Source organism: Arvicola amphibius, chromosome 17 (assembly GCF_903992535.2).
Source record: "Arvicola amphibius chromosome 17, mArvAmp1.2, whole genome shotgun sequence".
NCBI classification, from domain to species: domain Eukaryota; kingdom Metazoa; phylum Chordata; class Mammalia; order Rodentia; family Cricetidae; genus Arvicola; species Arvicola amphibius.
This window is the reverse complement of record NC_052063.2, coordinates 24,071,209-24,089,841: the sequence shown is the minus strand read 5'-3', so window position 1 is coordinate 24,089,841 and position 18,633 is coordinate 24,071,209. Positions and strand designations below refer to the sequence as shown.

The following is an 18,633-nucleotide window of genomic DNA, read 5'->3' as shown; positions in this document are numbered from 1 at the left end:
AGCAGACATGTTTCACTGTCATGAAAAGCCTTAGGTTATTTTTTTAAAATATTTATTTATTTATTATGTATACAATATTCTGTCTGTGTGTATGCCTGCAGGCCAGAAGAGGGCACCAGACCCCATTACAGATGGTTGTGAGCCACCATGTGGTTGCTGGGAATTGAACTCAGGACTTTTGGAAGAGCAGGCAATGCTCTTAACCTCTGAGCCATCTCTCCAGCTCCCAAAAGCCTTAGGTTATTAAACATCTTAAATGCCATATTCTGTAGGTTTTAAAAGCATTTGAAGAACATCTATCTAAAATGTATTTGTATAACTTTGAAAACATACCTAAGTTTGATTAATATAGATGACTCTCTACTAACCTGCATTCTTAATTATGCATCATATTTTTAAATGAACTGTATAGGTACAGTAGCTTAAACAAGAATAGACATACATATACAGTATGCATATTTAATTTTGTACATAAGTACAAAAATTAAATTTGTATCAATATGCCAAAAAAATCCATACCAATATAAAACAGGTTCATGGTTGTCTTTTTAATCCTATATTCCTATATCCCCTGTAAATAATGATGAACATTCATAACCCACCAAATAACCAAAGTAATATCCCACAACAACCTATTCTTCCATTCTGTGGTCTAGGAAACCCTGCTGATTCTTGTTGTTGTTTTGTGTGTGTATATATACACATGCATGTATGTCCACATACCTTTACAGACATGGTACATGTGTAGAGGTCAGAGGACAAGTTTTGGGGAATCAGTTCCGCACTTTCATCTTAGGTTTCAGGGATCAGACTCAAGTGGTCAGATTTGTGTGGCAAGTACTTTTACCCAGTGAACTATCTATTTGACCTTGGTTTTACTCTTTATTTCATTTTATAGTTTTAATATGCTATTAAAATATCATTTTGAATGCCTTCTCCAAGTTAAGCATCTTCAGTTTTCTACTACATGATGAAGTTATGGTCATTCTGATTGTAGTTAGCAAAGCCTCTATTAAAATGTTATAAGTTATTTTCTAACTAGCCATCTTAATCTGTCCTACTGTTTGTTGTCTTATGTCTGGCTATGTAGAACTCAATCCCATAATTTAACTTCTATTCTTATTTTCCACAATTTTAAAAAGCTCCTTTTAGGTGTTGGTTTTTGTGTACTACCTGAACACTGTAGGCAGATTTGAAGGCATGAATTTTACTTTTGGTTGCATACTTTCAGAAAGATAGCTGAGGTTAACGTTGTCATTTGAAACATATAAATACTTTGTAATGTTTGTGTTTTACAGGAATTTCGGCAGAAAGTAATGCTAGGAACTCCATTCCTGGTTATTTGGCTGGTTGGGTTTATAGCAGACCTAAATATTGATTCTTGGCTCATTAAAGGACTAATGTATGGTGGTGTTTGGGCTACAGTACAATTTCTTTCCAAGTAAGTATGTTATTGTTAACTTGAAATTTATGAAAGAACATAATTTGTACCTTGCTATGTCAAGTTAATATTTTCTATGTTAAGAATATTGTCTTTATTGATAATTTGTGAAATCTTTAGGTCTTTTAGCATTAAAATTATTCAAAAGATCTTTTAATGACAAAATTGTAGCATATGATTTTTGAAGTGAAAATACTTAAAAATATTCTTAGAGATAGTTAAAATATTGATTTTTAGGTAATTATTATATCTACTTTGCTGTAGGTATTGCCTTTCTTCATTGGCATTAAAAGCAATGGGCTCTGACTTAACTAGCAGAGTGGACTGTCGTGTATACAATCATGAAGCAAGCTTAGTCTTTTAAAAGTCTTTTCTCTCCTTGCTTTAAGCACTGACCATTTCCTTTCTTGTTAAGTCTTTTTGCCCTAAAAGTTGCCCTATTGAGCAAACCCAGGAAGGTGTCTGTGACCCACATCTTCCTACCTCAGTTGCCTTCATTTAGCATCTCATTTTCACTGGAGTTTTCGAGAACTAGTTATCCACTTGTGTCAGTTCTCAGAAGGAGCTAGTTAGTTCATCTGGTAGTCGGGAGCTCTGACAGGTCATTAAGTAGGAAAACAGCAAGACTACTTGGTCTACATGGTTTGTGCTGGCATTTATCAGTGTTTCTTCCTAAGGGAAGTATTAGAAGTACAAGCCTGCAGTTGCAGTGAGTCAGCCAGTTCATCTTCCTTGAGAAGATGTGCCCGTCCTTAGCTGAATGGGGTGGGCTAGGAGGGATGAGCAGCCTTGTCCTCATGTGCCAGAACTGTAACGTCACTTGAGTGATGTGCTGGTGGTGAGGTTGCTGCAGACTGAAGTGCAACAAGCGGGAATGCACTGACATTCCAAAGTCACAAAGTATGTGAAATATAGTTTAGTTCTTGGTAGGTTAAGAGAATCTTGCCGAACTAATTGTTACTATGAAAACAATCTCAGTATTTAAATACCTTTGGCTTTTGTAATTTTATTCTCTATTCATTTTATAATGAACTTTAGCACTTATTTTTTTTATAAAATGTATGTTTTACAGGTCCTTTTTTGATCATTCGATGCACAGTGCATTGCCTCTTGGGATATATTTGGCAACCAAATTCTGGATGTATGTGACATGGTTCTTCTGGTTTTGGAATGATATCCTTTGCTGTAAAAGGATGTGTTTAAGTGACAGCCCTTTCCAAGCAAATGTTTGATGGTTTGTCATTAGGACTGAGCTCGTGATTTGTTACAGTGAAGCAGTATTCCTAGGAAAACATGAACTGATGTAAATAATGCTTGTAAATATTTGTATTTAGCAGGTTGCTTTTAAAACCTGATTTTAACAGCCACAAATAATATCAGCCAATATTAACTAAGTTTTAAAGAAACATTTACCAGACCTAGAGACATGGCTCAGGTTAAGAGAACTGGCCGCTCTTCTAGAGGTCCTGAATTCAGTTCCTAGCAACCACATGGTGGTTTACAACAATCTATAATGAGATCTGGTGCCCTCTTCTGGTCTGCAGGCAGGACACTGTATACATAATAAATAAATATCAATAAAAAATGAACATTTGCCTGTATCTTGTAAGCCAGTGTTAATTCAATTTCTTGATGGGAAAATTTAAGCCTTAGGACCCCAAGGCCATATAGATGATCTTTGGTAAAACTAGAATTGAAGGCTGTCAAAGTATTTTAACTTTTTATCAAACAGTTATCAAAGTTTCCATGCTTTAGTATCCATCTATTTTCTCTAAAGACCCTCCCCTCGTTTTGTTTGCAATGGGGTCTTGTTATAGCACAAACTCTACTTGAACTCATGACAATCCTACTGCTTCAGCTTTCTAACCAAGTAGTAGGATTACACAAGGATTTTCTTAATCTCACTTTAAAACAAAAAACAAAACAAAAAAAACTTAGCAGGTAGTGGTTAATTTCCTTTTACACATACTGACTCTCTTTTGCTTCATTAAAAACAGTACTGTTATGTATCAGCATATATCATGTGCTAACAATACCAAATTATCAACATAAAATCCCAATTTACTATTACTGTTTATTTTTTTTATTTTTGAAACAGGTGGCTGTCCTGGAACTGAATAGGTAGACAGGCTGGCCTCGAACTCATAGAGAGCTGTTCCCCTCTGCTTCCCAAGTATTGGGATTTAAGGTGTGTATCACCACACCCAGCATAAATTTTTTTTTCCTAATTCGAGACAGTGTTTCTCTGTGTAACAGTCCAGGCCTGCCTGTTCTGGAACTCGCTTTGTAGACCATACGGGCCTCAAACTCACTGACATGCACCTGCTTCTGCCTCCCAAGTGCTGGGATTAAAGACGTGTGCCACCACCACCAGGCCATAAAATACTTTTTAACACAGTATAATTTGGGATTGTAAGTACACTTGAACTTGTTTACCACATCATGTGGCTTGTTTGGTTTTGAGGTTTTATGATGTTGCCCAGCCTTCCCTGGAACTCTCTTGTCAAGGGCGTTCTACCTCCGCTTCCATGGACCTTGGACCGTAGGCCTGTGCCACTGAGCTCTCTGTAAGTTCTTAGTTTGTTCCCTCACTCAGCAAGTTCGAAAGGAGTACTCTGTACTTTTTCAGTACGTTCTGCGCATGAGACCGAGCGTTCTGGCTTTCCAGGTCACTCTCATTCCTGAGCTCAGCACTGAAGAGAACTGCTAAGTTTGCTGCTGTGTTGATGTACTTAGCATTTCCTCCTTGTGCATGGTCAGTTCTCCCTCATCACTTTGTAGGTATAGCTATGTGTATACTGGTTTGGGTTTCTTTCTTAGACATTGAACCTTAGTATCAGTATGTAGTGACTGAAAGTCAAAAGCACTAACAATATATTTTTTAAATCAGCATTTTTACTTTTAAAAGAGCATTTTCTTCTAACCTTTGTAAGGTTGGCATTTAGAAATGAATCTTGTGAACATGCAGATGTGAGCGCATACCGGAAAGACACTAGCTTTCGGGACCAGGTCACTTCTCGACTTGTACTCATAGTGCCTGGTCGTGAGTGCATCTCTCTGGTTCTGCTGAAGCTCGGGGGTGCAGTCAAAAGATCGAACAGTCAGATAGTAACTCATCTTTATTCCAGAAAGAAGTCATTAAGGTTGAAGATTTTCTGGGTATGGGGGGCACACACCTCTCTTCACAGCATTTCAGAGGCCGAGGTAGGATAGGGAGTTTGAGGGCAGCCTGACTGTATTAGCCTTTTTATGCTCTGTGTGCGTTTACTTTTTGTTAGTTTATGGCTATATCATTGTTTCGTTTGGTCTCGGTTTTCTTCTAGATGTGCCCCTTTTATCTGTCTTACTGCCTTATCCTTAAATTATTTGGTAGGGTTCATATTTAAACTTAAAATTTACCTTTTATTATTATTGTGTATGAGCACAGGAGGTATGCTGCTGCCATGGTACATGGTAGGGGTCAGAGGACCACTGCTGGGGCTGGCTCTCGTCTTCCCTGGTGGGCTGTGGATTGAGCTCAGGTGGTCATGTTTGCACATCGCATGCTTTAACCCACTGAGTCACCTCACTGGCCCTTGAAGTTTACTTTAATTATGGAACATTATTGGTTCATTTGCTTTTGTCCTTAGGTTGTGTTTTCTTAAGACTGGATTCTTATGGTTTATGGCTGCTATAAACCTTTCTCTTCTCCTTTGTTCTTTTTTTCTTGAGAGTATGCTAATGTAATTGTTATGCCCTTTCTCTTCATCTTTTCATCTTCTCTATGATTAACTGAAGTGAATTTATCCAGACTTTCATGTTTTCTGTGACCGGCTGTAGGGTAATTGTTGGTGTTTTCTGTCCGCTTTGGTATCAGGATGACACCACGTCACCATCCGACCTGGCTGCCTCCATCCACCCTTTCTTTGCCCAAGAGAAAGGCTTGGCCATGAACTCCTGCGCAGGAGCCTGTTAAGGTTCTGCCTGAGGTTTCCTTCCTGACACAGGGCTGAGCTGGGATCACCTGCCGCAGCCACCCTGAAATGTTAGCGGTGTCGAGTTCAGTCTCTCTCACTGTGGATGCTAAAGCGTAAAGACCCACAGCTGAGAGAGTAAGAGAATGCTTTCCACATGAACAATCGGCAGTTGTTTCTTAGTGCTGGTGTGAAAGGCAGGCAGTGAGTCACTAATGGGCTATAAACTGGTATCACATAGCAAGTGCTAATGATGACCTTTCCTTTCCCCTTTGTGCTTCTCTTGGATTTCATGTGGTTGTTTGGTGTTCAATCACATGTAGGATTATTTCATTAAAGTTCCTTTTATAACTGCCTTCATGAGAAATATAAGCATTGCATGTACATGTTAAGTGAAATCTTGTTAATTATTTCTGCATTGCATCTTAAAAATGCTATTGAATAAACCAGATATTCTGTATTTCAGGACTCTTACTGCCTTAGCAATTTATTTTTTATAGTTTTTAATTCTTTTATATTTATAAATGCCTGGTACATTTGTTGTATTTTTATTAGGTAAAAACTCTCTATTTTAGGAAGGTTTAAAAATACGTTTTCTAAAATTAACATCAACTTGAATATGTTCAAAATAAGGCAAAGGAGAAAATGTATTCGCTTTCCTGTAGTTAAGTGCACCCTTTAAGTATAGAACTATGCTGCTATCCTAGTTTTGATCTGCTTCTGTGATCCCTCAGTAAGATGCAACTTAGGCAGCTCGAGAGATGATTCGGGTTATTCTTGCTGTACTTCTAGAAGGCCAGAGTGTGGTTTCTGGTACCTAGGTCAGGGGCTTACAACTGCCCATGATTCCAGTTTCAGGAGATCCAGGGCCTTCACCTGCCCTGTGGGCACTGCACAACCCCCCACCCAAAAAAAAAACCACAACGCGTGCGCGCCTGTGCACACACACACACACACACACACAAAACCCCCCACGACAGACACACACACACACACACACACACACACATCTTCTCCCCACTCCCCCCCGGGATACAAGTGAAAATAAATACAAATCAATAAAAAGAAAAAAATTCTACCAGAGAAGTATACACAGGCCAATCTAATATAGATAATCCCTTATTGGGACACTTCCTTATAGGGACACTAATCATCACAGATATCTGAAGAGTTTCCTATTTTTGGTGCAAGAAAAAAGTATATATCTAACTTTGAATGTGAAAATACCTTCATTTTCTCAAAAGCAATATTCATCTACTGAATTTTTTTAATATTTACTGACTTTTGAAGTATCGTATAAGATTTTGCGACATAAATTTATTATTAGAAAGTCATATTTCATCTTTTTGTCTTAGTTATGAACACTATGGGAAAATATATTTTGGTTTAGAAAAACTCACCATTTTTGTTTAATAGGTGCTCTTGTGTGGTAACACCATATGGATTATAAACCTCTATGTAAAGACTTTTGTTTTAGATTCCTTAACTTTGGATACATCTCAACTTTTTATTTATTCACCTTCCTTTCCTCGCTAATAGTGTTGCACTTTTCTACAATTTTGGAAAGTCTTGGAAATCAGACCCAGGGATTATTAAAGCTACAGAAGAACAAAAGAAAAAGGTGGTGATGTACCCAGTTGGCTGCCAGTTTTTCATCCCTGATAGGAGAGACTTAGATAAAAAGGAGGAAACTCTTAGAATTAGTGTTATTTTAAGCAGAGCTGTGCTTGTCCATATTCTCTGTGGGGTTCACCCTGGTGCTCTCATTATGCCTGGCTTCACAGTTTATGACTTAACTTCCTTTTCATTACCAAGGGTGCTCTGGTTGTTGCAGAGGTCAACATCTGAAACGGCTCTTAACCTCCACCCCAAAGGATGCTGGGTGAATTAGAAAGCTGTAAACTGCTAGTACTAAGTCCCCATTCCAGGAGCCAGAGCACTCTGTATGTGATGGTGTAGGCGTCCCTTTCTGTGACACGGCTTGAAGCTGAACCCATGTCAACTCTTCCATCAGTGTAGAACTGGACCAGGCGTTTTAGATTATTTCCGGAGCAATTGTAGCTGGTATGGGAGCAATACACCTGTAATCTCGGCACCTGTCTCACCTGCAGGAGACCCTATCTCAACACAAAACAAGAAAACAAAATCAGAGCTCATTTGAAAAGGAAACAGATCTTAATGACTCATTCCTGCTCATAATTAACTGACCTTAACAAATTCTGTGGTCTCCTCACCTTTTTGGTAGACTGTATAGAAATCGTGCTGATGGTTTTCAATTTTGATACAGTAATGATATGGCAAGAATGAGTCAGCATATCTTATTTGAGCTGAAAAAGATTGATAAAGATGGTATGTATGTTGATTCATAGTAATAGCAAAAGAGTTGGTGAGCATCATTCAGTTTTGAGTAAAAAAAGTGTTGTTGTTGTTGTTGTTGTTTTTTTTTTAAATTCACAGACAATAGTTGAACTTGCAGAGACTGGAAGTCTGGATCTCAGTATATTCTGCAGTACCTGCTTGGTAATATTTATTATTTTCTCTCTTCCTCCTTCTGACAGGATCTCACATAGAGGGGGTGCTGGGTATGGGGAAAGAGTTCTCCTTCCCTAGACTCCCCAGGCACCATGCAGTCTGGGGAGAAGAGAGCAGTGGTGAAGGAATGTCTGCCTGGACTGCGCCTGTTCCTGTGCCTGTGCCTGTGCCTAGCAGACCCTGACTGCACACCAGAGCCCTGCTCATTTCTCTTCTCATTCTCATTTATCCTTTAAAATGCAAAACCTGCTGCTATTTAAAATTGAAAGTTTGAGTACAGCCTTTAAAAATTCTTGAGTTTAAAAATTACAGTGTAAAAATTCCATAGATTATTTTTCAGATAACACAGTCTTGTAGCAGATACAATTTGAGTATTTACTTGGAAGTATCTGTGCAACTTGGAGTACTATATTGTCATTAAGTTTAAAAGTGGTCCTTTTGAATCGTCAGACATTAAGACTTGAAAGTATTCTTTATGAAATCAGTTATAGTTATGACTATTTTTATCATAGACATTTTAAATTTAAATTTTTGCTTCAATTTTTTATAGTATTTGTGAAAATACTTTAAACACTGTCAGTTTAAACACTGCCAAATCATACATGAAAATAAATGCATTTAAATTATAAGCTGCAAGTAAACTAAGGTCTTTTTTGTTATTAGTACATAATAGTATATAAGCTAATAAAGTAGTTGACATAGCTTAGGGTTATAGGAAGGTTTTAGACAGCTTGAATTCCCATTTGTAAATGAGTGGTCAAAGTGCACACTGCTCTGCTTTTGGCAGTGGTTTTGGGCCCTGACTACATTCTATTGCACATTCAGACATTATTTTACAAGGGTGGTTAATGCTATCTAGGATAAGATCTCTTAGGGGGCGAAAGAACTGTGGGTAGGCTCCTGTTTGGGGCCTCCCCTAAGTCCCTTGGACACATCACAGACAGTTTAAAAAGTCATTAAAAAGGAAAACATAAAACACACATAGGTATCCAAGACAGTTTTAAATATTCACCCACTTTTCCTTCTCCTCTCTCCTTTTATTTTTGGAAAAAATCGAAAAAAAGAATTCTTGGCCTCTTCCTTTTGGGATCCAAACTCCTCTCCTCCAACACATACATGATCTTGGGCACATGCACTCGTGCACACAGATACACATACACACACTTAACAGCAACAGTCAACACATGTTCACGTCCAAAACCATCAAGTTTAAACATGCAATTTGAGGTGGTGAACATCTGGAGTTTTCCTACTAGAACAAGGCAGCTGGGGACAGTTGGACCCTAGAAAAAGCTGGTGTGTGTGGGGGGGGGGTGGGGGCACACATCCACAAGATAAAAAAGTGGAGAAAAATAAAACCAAACCAAAGAAACAAAATAAAAGGTTCGCTCTTGTTGAAATGCCCCAATAATGTGTATGTGTGATGGGGGGAGAGGGCTGGGCTCTTGTCACCCAAGAACATGTACCACAGAGGTCAGTGTGGACTGGAGCACGCCCTGCCCAGGGTGGGTTAGTACATTCACACTTCAGCACCTCACACTCCATCCTAGCTCAGGTGAGATCACCCCTCAAGTCTCATCCCTCAGTCCGGGCCTGGGGAAAACAAGTATAGGAGGGTCTCTCTGGGCTTCTCTCCTACCACCCACTCCAGTGTAGTTCTTGGGGTTTCTTTTTGTTTTTCCTCCCTAGAAAATAACAACCACTACTAGCTCAGACAGAAAAGTGAAATCTATAAATATTTATAGACTTATAAGTACTTCTACAAGCCCCATTGGAAAGGAAGGTTAGGGAATAATGGTTGTCAAGAGGAAGGGAGGGGGCCAGTGGCCAGACCAGAGGTCCTCCTTGTTCTTTCCTGTCAGAAAAGGGGCATCCCCACCTGACAGAAAATACCTACCTGCCTGCCTCCATAGTCTCCATTAAGCCAGGTGTTTTTGTTTTGTAGCAAATTGCTCAGTTTTTTTTTTTAAGTGGTGTTGCCTAAGGGACAATGTAGCTGAGCTCTGGGAGTGGGGGATGCATCCTGCCGCCTTCTAAGTAGATTTAGTCACATCTGTGAGAAAGAACAGCTCATCCTTTTCTTTGGTCCACAGATCATTCTTACTAGTGTAAGAGCTACCTACTACAGGTAGGTAGCTACTACTACTACTTTTTCCTGGCTACCTCAGAATAGTATCTAACGTATGCAAAGTAGTGGGGAAACAGTCGTGTTTTCATTGAAGCCAGTATGGCCAGTGAAGGATCTTAGGAATTTGCTTCTCTTGTGGCTTAATAGCTCTGGCGCTTGTCATAACTGCAGCAGTGGAGTTGGAACCTTTGAAGAACAAACACCTGTACGTTTGTTTGTTCCCTCGGCTGATTTAGCTTCACAGTAGTGGGAGAGGTACTATACATAGCGTTTCAGTGCTTATGGAAACCAGAGCAATGGCTTTTTATTAAGAAAGAGTGACTACTGACCCTTTTTTATCTTCCTTAGATATGGTTCTAGCAGGGGAATGTTGAACTTCATTTGAGATGGCAGGAGGCAGTTAACGGGAACACTGCTGTTTTTTGCTATATTTGTTAATTTGGGGAAGGCACCTTCTTTTAGAGATTTCTAATTTGAAAGGCTTTTACTTTTTTACTGTTTTACTCAGTTTTAACATGGCCTTCCTCTTATCAAAAGAAATTGTATTTAATAAAGTGGAAACCAGCATCATAACCATTACTCAAATGAGTTTTCATGTAGGCGTTAGAAAGGCTGGTGTTTGTATTATTTGGAAATGTGAGCGATATAAGTTGTGTAATCATTTCTTGTAACAAATTGGTCTTTATTCTTACTTTCTGAGAGTTGGGTCTCCCACAGTTCTCGGTCACAGAAAAAACAGGGTTTCAAGCCCAGCTGTTACCTTTTATAAAGTCATTCTCCATTCTCTCCTTCTCTTTTAGAAACTGTTTTAAGATTTCTTATTATGGAGTATTTTACCTCCATTGTTGCTATAGATTTTGTTTTGAACAAATTAACAGCAGTTTTCTGGTTGTATTGGTTTGGGCATGTTTGTATAATTCTCAGAAAACACAGTGCTCTCTTTTCACAGTTGTATTTTAAAAATGGAAATGGTGAGTTTTTCTTGTCTTGCTTGGGAGACAGGGTTTCTCTCCGTAGTCCTGGCTGTCCTGGAACCCACTCTGTAGACCAGGCTAGCCTCGAACCCACAGAGATCCTCCTGCCTCTGCCTCCTCAATGTTGGGATTAAAGTCATGCGCCAGCTTTTTTTTTTTTTTAATGCAGCGTTCTTTTAATATGTCTCTTAACAGATTCGGAAGCCAGTGAGGTCCAAACACTGTGGTGTGTGCAACCGCTGCATAGCAAAATTTGATCATCACTGCCCGTGGGTGGGTAACTGTGTAGGTAAGTTGTGTTCGCAATCTCTAAGTATCTTGTTAATTTAAGTTACTTTAGGTGACTAATGAAATACAATATTTAAATATAGTTTTTTTTAAACATTTTAAAATTTATTTATTTTTATTTTGTGCACTGGTGTTTTGTCTGCATGTATGTCTGTGTGAGGAAGCTGGATCACCTGGAACTGGAGTTACAGACAGTTATGAGCTGCTGTGTGAGTGCTAGGAATTTAACCCTGATCCTCTGGAAGAGCAGCCAGTGCTCTCAAACCACTGATCCATCTCTCCAGCACCCTAGATATTCGTACATCCCACACACTTCCTAAATTAACTTTTGGCTGTCTATATAGTAACTCATTGAGATACATGTATGTGTATGAGTGTGTGTATGTCTGTGTGTGCGTGTGTGTGTGCAAAAATCCTTCGGGAAGAGTCTTAACTGTTTCCCTGTCCATTCTTTCTGGTGCAAACGCTGTCCTCTCTCCCATTGAGGGATGATGAAACTTATCTGATGAGGGAGGTAACACTGTAAGCATTGAGCTGGAGAAAGTAAGGCAATAGTAGTATCTGAGAAGGCATGTGCAGAGGCAGAGAGGAGTGCAGGGAGGAATTCTACACCTCATGCTACTGGTGCATCTGAGAGGACTGAGTCAGTGATCAGAAAGTGGCCTTGGAGACTGAAGGGCTGATAGAAAGGAGATAGTCACAAAGATTGCATGACTCTTGAAAAAATCTTGATTATATGGGTTATAAAGGGAGATGGACCAGGTGTAATAGGACTTCGCACGGTAGGAGTAGGACTGAGAGCCGTAACTAGGTTCTGTGTTAGGTGTGACGAGGCCCTGGCCTTCAGAATGAGATCAGTACTCTCATCATGAGTGTGACTGCAAGCGTTCTTACTTTAAAAGTTTTATTAAGACTAGTTTCTTGGAAACCATTTTACAGAATAGGTAATATATGTATGTGGTTAATTGTCCACGTTGTATTGTACCTGTCATAGCGTACCCGGTAAAGGTGTGTTACCAGTTGTCCTTTCTTAACTAGAATAAATTGCTTCTGTGTGTTGTAGGTGCAGGCAACCATAGATACTTTATGGGGTACCTGTTCTTCCTGCTGTTTATGATCTGCTGGATGATCTATGGTTGTATTTCTTGTGAGTACTCATAGTTTCTGCCTTCCTAAAACACAAATGTTTGTGTACTTAGATTACATTTATTGTATTAACAATTAATAACGAAAGAAGGAAAATGTGTCCAGTGTCTAGTACAAGCAAACAGTACTAGCGAGCTGCCTTTCAGTGTGAATGTCTCTTGTTGGTTTACTAGCAGCCATGGATCCGTGGTGGTGCTAGCTCTTCTTCCCCATTAAATGGTTGAGAAAGCAAACTTACAATTCAATTTGCATAAACTTGAAACACTTTGAAAAGTATGGTATAAATTCTTGCTGTGTTGGCAGATGTCAGGAGCTCCTTTGTAAAGATCAGTTGTCACTCGTTTATCTAGACCTAGTGCTTTGCGAGAGTAGATAAAATGCTGGCTTCTGAGCTTCTGGACAGGTCAGGTCTAGCACAGAGATGCTTTGGGTCCTGGTTTAAAATTCAATCTGAGAAAGACTTGCCACCTGCAGAAATAGCAATAAATAAAATAATAGAATAAAAAAAAAATCCCCAAATAGAGATGAAGGAAAAGATTTGGTCCAAGAACTCACCTCGTATCCAGATCAACATACATACCAGAGAACACTGTCCTACCAACCTAGGCCATTATTTCTACTAATAATTCTTGGTGCCAGGTTTTATGCTAGGAATCCCACCTTACTGCGGTGCTAGTCATGACTCCTTTGCCCCATTCACAAAAATCAGCTCATGGATCTTGTCTAAAGGCAGCGTTCTCTCCAGTGCTGGGAATAACGCTGTTTATTCTTATCAGGCAGGAAGTTTTCTTAGGTTTGGCAGCTGTTTTTCCTAGTTTTTGCTCTGCTGATTTTTTTTTTTTGATGTGTTATGGAATTACTAAGACTATAAAATCATTTGCTATTCTGTCATGCATTCAATCTAGATGGTTAGATCCTGTTCCTTAGTGGTGTCCCCATAACATCTGAGGTGAGCAGAAGAGTAACTGTGTCACCTCTCTCATGAGTTTAGACTGGGGCCTTCACTGTGAGACCACGTACACCAAGGATGGGTTTTGGACGTACATTACTCAGATTGCCACATGCTCCCCCTGGATGTTCTGGATGTTTCTGAACAGTGTGTTTCATTTCATGTGGGTGGCCGTGTTACTCATGTGTCAGATGTACCAGGTATGTGCAAGTACTTTTTTTCCTTAGTATGTTCACTATAAAACTTGTGAAATTTCTCTTTCTAGACACTCTGGCTTGTTCAAGAGCAGTTTGCCTTTTTCTTTTTCTTTCTGTCTCCTTTCACCCTCATAGTCTGCTTTAGAATACTTGCAGTTGGACGTGTGTGCGCTTGCGTTGTGATACTATTAATTTTCTCTTCATTTTAATGACACTGTTTTATTATGTACAAATACTAGTATTTATTCAAGTCTTTAAGGAATCTTCTCTCTTTGGTTTTTGGGACCTTCCTGCCTCAGCTTTTGAGTGTTAGTATTACAGGCATATGCCACTCGCCACTCATTTTAAATGAAACTGTTCATAGTGTCTGCTAGTATATGTGCAGTGTTCAGTAACTTTTTTTTCTTTCTCTCTGTTTTTGGTTTTTCAGGACAGGGTTTCTCTGTGTAGTCCTAGCTGTCCTGGAACTAGCTCTGTAGACCAGACAGGCCTTGAACTCACAGAGGTCTGCCTGCCTCTGCTTCCCCAAGTGCTGCGATTAAAGGCATACGCCACCACTGCCTGGTTAAACTTTTCATATTTAATTGACTGCTTTTCACAATTGCAGTGATATTGTGTGAACTGGCTTGATGATCTTCTATGAAAAACCAAGCACAGATTGTATCTTTTTATTCTGTGTTAGACCTCTTGAGAATTTTGTTTATATTAAATATTCAAAGGATAACAGACTGTTTTTTTCTTTCTTCCTAGATAACATGTTTAGGTATTACTACAAATGAAAGAATGAATGCCAGGAGATACAAGCACTTTAAAGTCACAACGACATCTATTGAAAGCCCATTCAAGTATGTATATATTTATAGACATAATATTGTCCTCTGTTGCATGTTTTGTTAGAACACAAGCTCAATCATGTTTCATGACTTCATCAATGGGAAGTGTTTTCTGTAGAGCAGCATCTGAAGTAGGGCTGTTTCTTAGACAGATTTCATTGCTACTGAAGGTAAGGTTCTTGTTGAGGTGGCGTTAGTTCATCATAACACCATGATCTAGAATCTATCACATTAACTGAGTATACATTTATATTTCTAAATATAATAATTTATATTATTACCTTTATATATATATATATATATATATATATATATATACATATTATAAAATTTTAACCTCTCACCTGATGCTTAGAAGTAGTAGTGCCCTAATTTCATGAACTATTTAAAGCTGCATTTTGTGTAAGGTATTACCGACCCTCAAGCTTCTCTGGTATTATTAGTTATTGTATACTTCTGGAAAGGAAACCAACTTTTACATAAATGAAAACTCTGGCTGAAGAGATGGCTCAGAAGTTAAGAGCATTGGCTATACTTCCAGAGGCCCTGAGTTCAATTCCCAGAAACTACATGGTTTTTTTATAATGAGATCTGGTGCCCTCTTCTGGCATGCAGGCAGAACACTGTATATATAATAAATCCTTAAAAAAAAAAAAAAATATTAAGCCTCTTACGAGAGATACTGTTATTTTCTGTAAGGTGTAAATGAACTGCTTTTCTAAGTGTTACTGAAGACGGAAAGCTCCCAAGCTTGTTACTTTTATTAAAGTATTGTCAAATTCATACTGTGTATAATTAATTTTGCCTTTACTTCTTTTCTCAATTTTGGACGTAGTTCGATTTATTGGCAAAGGGCCAGTAATCAAGGAAGTGTGTGGTTTTGTTCGCTTGTTTTTGCTGGTGTGTGTATGTCCATGTGTACATGTTTCAGAAGCAAGTAGTATTTAGGGCGTTGGAGTGAAGTAGTTGGGTCACTTTAAAGTACAATTGTATAGTGTTTTAAATTAGCACAAATAAGATACATACTGATAGAGCTGAGGAGAAACATGAGCACCTGTATATTTTAAGCTTAGGAGAAAATGTTAACATGAAAAGTTATATTAAGTCATTCGTACTAACTGAATTCTCCTTTCTTTTGGGGTCTGATTTTAGCCATGGATGTGTAAGGAATATTATAGACTTCTTTGAATTTCGATGCTGTGGCCTCTTTCGTCCTGTTATCGTGGACTGGACCAGGCAGTATACTATAGAATATGACCAAATATCAGGATCTGGGTACCAGCTTGTGTAGCGGTGTCTTTATCCTATGAAACAATATTGCTGAGTGGTGCCTGAAGATTGTGTCTGTCCGTGTCCCTCTCACTCGAATCCACATCATTGGAACAAATAGCATGCTATATGTAGGGCTAACAGTGAATTGTATGGTCTTTTTTTCAATACTTTTACTAACGAAAGCAAACATGGACAGAACACACTGCCACTTCTAGGAAGAATAAAGATCATAAAAATGATTTTCATGGTTCTTAAATTAATGTAGGAATTCATAACATACTCAACTTTTTGGTTTTGTTCTCATAACATTTGTCATGAAAAAGTGAACTTATTCTGTTACTAGAGATGGCATACCGAGAGTACATGTTGTTATGACGGAAGCAAAATTGGTGTTATGAGGCTAAATTGTATTATGCAGTACTTAAGAGTATTGTATCTATTCCAGGAGAATTGTCGTAAATTGATGACTAGTATTATGTACATTTTAGATGTACATGTAAATACTGTGATGAAAATCATGTGGTTTTATTAAAGATCTACTGTACTGTGTTCTCAAAAGCACAGGGAAATAATGTTCACGGAAATGTGCTTGCTGTTCTGTTACCACAGCTGTCGCACTGCTGGTCTCGTTCTCGTTCAGTGAAATAATTTCTAAAACCTTGCTTTGAGGTCTCACGGTCTGATAATAAAGCACTTGCATGAGTATACTAAGTCATAATATTTTGTTGACATTTAAAGCCCTACTAAGTGCATGTTATACTGCATAGAATGTATACTAGCAGATACCGTCCAGTGAAGCATAAATTAGGATTTAATTTCATGTGCAAAACAGCCCAATTTTTTAAAGAGTTGAGGTGGATTTTCAACAAGTTCAAAACAAATAAGCTAATGCAAAATTCATATTAATTGAGATAAGTGGATATGCTTCTTTTTCAATTCTAAGCTGAAAAATAAATTGTAGACAAAATAATGGAGTCTCAGCTAAAGATGGAGCATGATCTCTGTACATAGCACATGTGAATTAGTGAGAAGCTAATGGAACATTCTTCTTTAATGACCGATCAGAGTAGAATTTAAGCCCCAGGGTTGTTTTAATTTTTCCAATAGTGAATATGTTTTGAAGTTTGTAACGCTTTCCGAAACAGTCTTGGAGTCTGCTGTTCAATGTGATGCACTGATCAAGTTCTGTTGCAGCATTTCCATACCCTCCTGAGTGACTGTCACTGCTTCCATGGCATTGTTTACAGTGAGACTGGGTTTAGTCCTCTTAAATGCTGTAGCAACTGTGGTTCTAGCAACCTGTGGGAGGGGATGGGGCGGGGGCAGATTGAGACAGATCCTAGACCAGTGTAAAGAATGTGTATGTGTATATAAATAATTTATCAAATAGTTTTCTCTTTGTGTCTATATGTATTAGTGTTTTTCAAGCTGCTCATTTCATTTTGTCCAACCAAAAAGAAAAGGGAGATATTAATGAGCTTCTAGTGATGTTCAATATTACTGTTAATAGGCACTCTATCCTGCAAGTTCACTGCATGTCCAGTGCTAGGTAAAATTAGTATTCCCTGTAAAATACTGGTTACAGGTATTAAAACAATCTAGTGGTATACCCGCCCCTTGCCTTAGTAAGAGGAGCAGTGAAGATGTATATAGTTTATGTTCAGTATTTCCAAGTACTACTGTTTTTATAGTAATTTCTTTGACCATAAGTCACCCCACCCAAAATGACCCTTATTGTATTTAAGGGTTTTAATATTAGAATTGGCATATGTACTTTATTTTTGAAAAGGGAAGAGATGGGTGTGGGGTGGTAATAGCATTGTACCATTTTGTCTTAGAATGTAAAAAAACTGGTTAGCTGTACAAATGTCTCTGCTAGTTTTGGCTAATGATGGGGGGATATTTAGGTAATTTTTAAATTCAAAGGTTATTTATAAAATGCTAGGATTTGTTTTAATTTTGTATTTCGAGTCACTTCACATGAAGACTCAGTTGCAGTTTTTATCAGATACATTTTTATCAATAGTTAAAGACTATGGTGGTTCTGTTTGAATATGAATGTTGTTACCATGTTTTCTTTGTGGTACAATATTCTTTCCATGTAGAAGAGATGCTTCTCAGTAAAGCAAACAAACCCTGTAGATGTGTAATTACGTGGGAAATATTTACAAGAAGATGCTTTTAGTACTAACCGTTTCATGGTCTTCATGACGTCGGCACCAGCATTGTCAGATGGTCTGAGGCATCCATGCATCTGCCCGTTTGTTACTTTATGGCTTGTGTGGAACAGTTCAACTCCCTCGCGCTCAGGCTGTGTGGACGTGGCCCTCAGGGGCAGCTCTTACTGCTCTGCTGGATTCTCAGCTCTGGACGTGAATCCTTTGGAGTTTTTTCAACCATATTTTTGTTGTTTGTAGTTTATTTTAAATACTAGGCATAAAAACGCATCTTACTTAAGCTATGAATATTTTTATTTTATATTTTATTTATAACTGTGCCAAGTATTATTTTGCTACTTACTGTGTTACTCTGTGGAAAGAAAAACTTGTAAAGTGTTTAATAAATTAGTCCTCCTTATATAAATTAAACCTGTCAAAATTTTGTAAAATATTAATCAAAATAAATATTGACTCTTAAATGTGGTGTTTGATCAATTTACTTTAAAGAAATTGATAAAACTGATATGAAAATATATTTCTAGATCGAATTGGAGTCGAATGCTGCAGGATTTTGTGGGAATTTGCATAAGGAAACTGGTGGTGTTCTAAACTCTGTGTGTGTGTGTGTGTGTGTGTGTGTTTTCCTTTCTTAAAAGACTTTTTTTTCTTAGTATATTTGGATTCTGGAGTTAATGAGGACCTCAGAAAATGTATGAAATTGGATTTTGAATATAAGTATGTCTAAGGCCTCATAATAAAAT

General features: G+C 38.1%; 1 protein-coding gene across 2 annotated transcripts in view; it reads left to right on the top strand.

The window, feature by feature from the left end:
- Window positions 1-18,351, top strand: part of Zdhhc17 (zinc finger DHHC-type palmitoyltransferase 17) — a 63,578-nt gene extending 45,227 nt beyond the window's left edge. For both annotated transcript variants that reach the window (XM_038314413.1, XM_038314414.1), the window contains 9 exons: window positions 1,299-1,441; window positions 2,514-2,614; window positions 6,891-7,015; window positions 7,852-7,914; window positions 11,224-11,317; window positions 12,380-12,463; window positions 13,454-13,611; window positions 14,359-14,453; window positions 15,594-18,351. In XM_038314413.1, the coding sequence (XP_038170341.1) occupies window positions 1,299-1,441; window positions 2,514-2,614; window positions 6,891-7,015; window positions 7,852-7,914; window positions 11,224-11,317; window positions 12,380-12,463; window positions 13,454-13,611; window positions 14,359-14,453; window positions 15,594-15,732 (1,002 nt within the window). In that variant the 3' untranslated portion in view covers window positions 15,733-18,351. The remainder of the gene's footprint in view (window positions 1-1,298; window positions 1,442-2,513; window positions 2,615-6,890; window positions 7,016-7,851; window positions 7,915-11,223; window positions 11,318-12,379; window positions 12,464-13,453; window positions 13,612-14,358; window positions 14,454-15,593) is intronic.
- The last annotated feature ends 282 nt before the right edge of the window (window positions 18,352-18,633 follow it).